This window comes from Schistocerca americana, chromosome 8 (assembly GCF_021461395.2).
Source record: "Schistocerca americana isolate TAMUIC-IGC-003095 chromosome 8, iqSchAmer2.1, whole genome shotgun sequence".
Taxonomy (NCBI): domain Eukaryota; kingdom Metazoa; phylum Arthropoda; class Insecta; order Orthoptera; family Acrididae; genus Schistocerca; species Schistocerca americana.
Window position 1 is genome coordinate 187,512,582 of NC_060126.1, and position 6,000 is coordinate 187,518,581.

At 36.9% G+C, this 6,000-nt stretch overlaps 1 protein-coding gene across 5 annotated transcripts in view; it reads left to right on the forward strand.

Moving 5' to 3' along the window:
* Positions 1 to 5,508, forward strand: part of LOC124545363 (transcription initiation factor IIA subunit 1-like) — an 80,111-nt gene extending 74,603 nt beyond the window's left edge. For all 5 annotated transcript variants that reach the window (XM_047124274.1, XM_047124272.1, XM_047124270.1 and 2 more), the window contains exon 4: positions 3,603 to 5,508. In XM_047124274.1, coding sequence (XP_046980230.1) covers positions 3,603 to 3,953 — 351 coding nt within the window. In that variant the 3' untranslated portion in view covers positions 3,954 to 5,508. The remainder of the gene's footprint in view (positions 1 to 3,602) is intronic.
* Positions 5,509 to 6,000: the final 492 nt, after the last annotated feature.

Genomic DNA, 6,000 nt, shown 5'->3' on the forward strand with positions numbered 1-6,000 from the left:
TGAATAAGCTTCAAACACACGGTGATCCAGTTTGCGATCAATTTGGGATCTGTGTAGCTCTTCAGCAAATTGAACTTCTGTTTGTCTTGCAGTGTGGCAATGTTACTTGCTTGGCCAACTTCGCACTCTCCAGCTTCAAACAGTGTTCTCTCTTTGTGCTAATCATTGTCCTTGGTGTGAGACCTGAGTTTCTCCTGGCATATATAATGTTCAAATGACTTAACAGAAATGCAGCCAGCTGCCTTACTTTAAGTTATTTGAAAATTTTCACTGGCTTCGTACAGATTAGCATTAACTTTTCTAAAGCAAAATCCTTGATGGATTCTCTGCCCAAGATAAACATGCTGTGGAATTGCTCCCTGTAAGATCATGCTGTGTTTTTTTTCCCCTTTTGTACAATTGCATAAATGTCTTGTTTAAATTCACTGTAGGTAGCTTCATGACTACATGTCGTAGTACACGTAACGAAAGTGAGTCCATCATCTTGGAGTCACAGTATTGCCAGTTATTTTATTAGTCATTCCACTGTCCTAAACTTGCTGCATTTTCTAAAAAGCACTTGAACCGCCTCATCAGATCTTCTGCAGACAACTGCAAAGGTTCTTAACTATCACAGAGTCCATTGGACTTTCATTGGGCACACTCAGAGGGATGCTGTTTACTTGACTTGCGTCTCTCCTGCCTTCTGCATCTGGTTTAAATTGTTGAATTTTGAAGGGTATTTGTGCTATAACAGTCTGCAAATCCACACCTTGCTGTGTGTCTGTCATGATTGATCACCTGCTTACTCAAGTTATTAAAAATTTACCATCATTGCTGCTTGCACGCATGCTGATCAAAGTCAGTATCTGCAGCAGTTCTACCTTCAGTGCTGGATCTCATTGTGCTTTATCACCGAAGAGAAGTTGGTAGAATGGCGTCTGCATCAGCCATGCACTAGTTCCACATACAGATACCCCACATGAACTTCCTTCCGCCAGTAATTCTGATCTCTCCTGCAACGTATGGAAGACTGTAGGTTTTCTTTTCTCCTCGTGAATAGTGATGGGTAAAAGGACACTGAGGGTCCCACTGCTAACAACATTTTATAAGGGATACGGTCACAGATGAGTGGTAGCAGGGTGTGGGGTCATCAGGGCAAGTAGGTGACCAGGACTCATTGCCATAGTCCGCTTACTGTTACATAGCTTTTATGCATAACATGATAGATACGTACACACTAACGGTTAACGCCCCAGTGGCATACTGACGCAAATGCAACAAGGATGAGCTGCATAGATAGCTGTTTTTTTGCCTTTCAGCGAAAGAGTGTCAAATAAAATTGGTATGTTATGCACTCTCTGCAACATACCACCGTAGCTTGCAAAGTGTTGAAATTCCTACCATGCTTTAAGAGGCAATGGCTTTCTTGCAGTATCATGTCCTTGTTTTGATAAAAATTAAGACAGTGTGTAATTAATAAGTGTTGTCTTAATTTTTATTACTTGGACAAATGAGTATTAGGATGCAACAGCAGCTCTCTCTCTCTCTCTCTCTCTCTCTCTCTCTCTGCTATATCTACAGTGTAATTAAAATTACTTGTTACTTGACTGTTCATACTTTGGAGCATGCAACGTGCATGTACTAACTTCCACTGTTGTCAACGTGTCTGTTGACTTGCAGGATTAGAGAAATGCAGAGCAGTCAATGCTTCAGGAACAAGCACCATTTAACCACTGGAAAGGAGCTCTACGCATGGGCTGTTTTTTCTATTGGTGATCCCAGAGGGCAGCAGTTCTTTGTGTCTATGCGTGTTGCCGAAGGGAGCTTACAGCTGTTGGGGCAATACTGTAATGGCATGTGACGGACATCAACGAAAAGTTACTTTAATAAACTGCAATACAGTTGTTCACAACCACTTATCGAGAAAAGCAGTGATGGACCAACAGCACAACTCTACAGTATCTTGTAAAGTAAACTGGCATTACATCTGCCTCAGTGCTTTTGAAATTACCAAATTAGTTGTAGGTTCTTTCCCCATTAGAAATTCGTTCAAGGTAAACATTTCTTCTTGTAATTATGTTTTTTGTTGGCAACATCTACAATTAGGTGTTGTGTTATTAATTTCTTATGAAGACGCCAGTGAAGATTATAATTTCTACAAAAGTATTGTTTATGTGTAAATCTTTATATTGATAAATCGAAGAATTGCTTGAAATATTATATTACAGATATATAAAAAGGGAACAAAAATTAAACTAGTGTTACTGCCTAAAAGAGCAGTATTGCATGAAAAAAATAAACATGTAGCAACATTGCAGGTGTCCATGGCAGCTTGTATTGCGACTCTCGTATATCGTGCTGGCCCAGTCATTCGCATCATTTCCGCACTTAATAGTATGGCAACAGGTTAACACAGCTGTTTGCTATGAAGTTCAGCTTGTCATAATTTTACATAGTTCTTCACGTGCCTTGTTATATTTTAAACATTGAAACTATAAATCATGACCGTTTGAGGTGAGGCAGGCTCACATAACATAAATCTCTAAATATTCGTTATCCTGAAATGTTTACTACTATGATGTGAATTAAGGCTAACGTTGTAACAAGTGAGGTGACTCAATTGTTAGCAGTCTTAATTTTGCATTGGGATGACCAGGATTTAAATCATTGTCTGAATATAAAGGTTTGGTCCCTAAATCATTTGAGGGAAATAATGGAATTGCTCCTTTGAAATCTAGGCTCACAAGTTGCGTGGCTATGACATTAATTTTTAAGCTTCAGATTTCCAAGGTTGCCACAGAGTTCTTCACTGTATTTTGACAGCTTCCCCACTGTCGCCTTCAGGTGACACTTGTGTCAAACAATTGTTTGCTGCTGCTGTAATTTAGTTTATCTGTGGGGATTTTCATATGGCTATCCATCTTAAAGCTGCTTTCTCTCATGTTTCAATTTGAGAAATATCACAATTTCTGGAAAGAGCCATTCAGGCTGCATCAATGAAATCACTAATTCAAGAGAACCGTGTTGCTTAACTCGGCATTTATTGAGTCTTAAAAGATTTTAATGAAAGGGTTGTACATGGATAAAAGAAGAAATATTTGTATGTATCAATGAAGCTTGTGCCAAATGAGATGTATTATAAGAACATTGATATCTCAACTTTGTACACTTTAATTATTTTACTGATAAATAAAGAGCTTAAACTACATTTTCCTTCATATTACAGTATTTGCTCTAATAAAATTCTGCAATAGTCCAAATTATTGATAAATCACTTTCACGTGAGGTGCTTAATTACTATGCTGTTGAATAGCCTACTTTGTAACAGTATGGCTGATGTGAAGTATTGAGATTACAGCATTGTGCCAGCACAGACTTTTAAACTGTCTTGCATTTAGTAAGAGGCTGTGGTGTCTTACGTATGAGGAATGTTAGACAGTAATAGTGCATTTGGTTTCTCATTATACAAAGCAAATTTCCGAATGAACCTATTTGCTACTTATTCTCAGTACAAACAGAGCATCATTTGGTGGGATATACTACAGTTGTGGCCATAAAATCACTTTGACTCCCTCATAACCCATATAGTTTTCCTGCTGAAACACTTGCCTTATTTGCAGGTAATATTGCAGTTAGATGGACACAATGATACATCTGACGAAGAGGATGAAGATGTTGACGACGATGGTGATGATGATGATGAAGACGAAACGGAGGACCGTGTTGATGATGATGAGAATGAGGATGAAGCAAATGGTGGTGGCCAGGAAGAGGAGCCACTCAACTCAGGTGATGACGTATCAGAGGATGATCCAACAGATCTCTTTGACACTGACAACGTCATTGTTTGCCAGTATGATAAAATCACCCGCAGTCGCAACAAGTGGAAGTTCTATTTGAAAGATGGTATAATGAATCTAAACGGCAAAGACTTTGTGTTCCAAAAGTCTAATGGTGACGCTGAGTGGTGAGCCATGATACTTGAGACAGAAATTAAGTCAGTTGTTTGTGCACGATCACCGGGGAATTATTTTTTTTTGTTTATTAGGGCATTTTGTGCCCTATATTTCTATCTTTGGTTTCTTCTATGGACATTTTCAAACACAAAAGTGCACTGCTGAGAGATGCAATTATACAGATAGACTTTTAAGTTTCCTTTTTGTCACATACTTGTAACATTTAATTACAAATTATGAAAATTTGTTGAAATTATCACATACCAAATATATATCTATACATATGTACGTGGGTGAATGAATGAATGAGTGAGTGGATGAGCGTGTGTGGAAGTCAAATGAGAATGCTGATGACAAACTCCCTCTCAATCTGATTTAACATTATAACATACTGGTCTTGTAACAGGTTTAGTGTTGGAAGTTTTGTGACATTATTCAACAAAGGTGGTGTAAACTTCACTAACTGAGTGCTGAAACTTAGACTTATCAGTGGACTTTGTTAAAGGCAATGGAATGATTAATTCTGATCTCTAAAATAACTGTAATTGATTCCTACCTTTGCGAGGAACTGTGACTTGTTAAAGTAGTGTAGATACAGAACATTTAATGTGTAGTGGTGCCACTAGGTCTGCCAGGGTAAACTAAATCCCATCTTGGGCTGCTGCTGATTCTTGTACTTGCTCAATTGAAATCTTTCATTTATTGCAGTACAATTACTTTTCATAGGTTCAAGAAGAGAATAAGTAACAATTTATTGAATGAGGCAATGCTTTTAGCGTTTGGTTCTTTTAGTGCCCTACTATGCATGTGGCCAGTGTTCAGAATAAGGCTGAGAAAATGTTTTTATTTACAATATTAATGTATTGTAAAAGACTGTCATTATGTATACTTCAGTAAATATAAATTAAAGCAGATTTAAGAGGTGTTAAGATTCTACTCTCTGATGCAATATGCCAAATTTTTAAATGTGATCTTGTTTTTATTATGTTTATTGAATGTATTGTTTAAATATTTACAGTTGGTGCAAGGGAAGTCTGTATCTTGTGCATAAGGTGTGCCCGTGATGCCCTATAACTTTATATAACTCAAGTGTGTGAAGGTATTTTCAACAGAAGATACATTCCTGTCCCTTTTAATCTGAAATAGATCATTACATTAAAAAACTGTAATGTTAGTTGTCACTCTATGGAATGAGATGCCTTTCAATATTTCACATGGACTGTAACAGTGATCTTTAAACAAAAGAAGTGGAAGATGTATCAAACGTACAGTGCAAAATGAGACACTTCTAATGGACTGCAACTTAGTCACAGTGTTGCTTTTTTTGTAATGTGTAGATAATGCCATCATTTTGTGCACTTGGAATAGGCACTTTCACTGAGAAACTCGAAAGACTTTTTATATTCACAATTATTGCTTGCTGTCATAGGTCACTGCATCATGGATATGAGAGGGAGTGGGATATTTGTCACCTGCAAATTTGGATTGAAGCTGTGAAAAGTTACTATTTAAAATTTTCCTGTATAAAATGTTAAATTTAAGACTATTTTAATAAATTATTATATGGCTATCCGATGTATTTTTATTTATATTTGCTGGAAGAGTATTTAAGACTACCCAACCCAAAGTTTCAATTTGAGGTAAATTTTCATCATTACTTTTGTGTAGCCATCACCATAATTTTTTAGATATCACTTATAACAGCTGTAATGTAGAAGTTCTACATTTTGATGTTCACTTGTAGTGAAGCTGAAGCTGCAGGAAATGTTAACTGCAGCCCAAATGCATAAGATACAGAATTCCAAAATAACATTACCTTCTGATAATCACAGAAAATAAAGGTTTCCTCTCTTACCATAGACATTAAGGACTAGGCAAAAATCTGCAAATTACTGAGAACTATGGTAGCTATAAACTCAATTCCATGTTTAATTATACAGGGTGTTACAAAAAGGTACGGCCAAACTTTCAGGAACCATTCCTCACACACAAATAAAGAAAAGATGTTATGTGGACATGTGTCCAGAAACGCTTAATTTCCATGTTAGAGCTCATTTTAGTT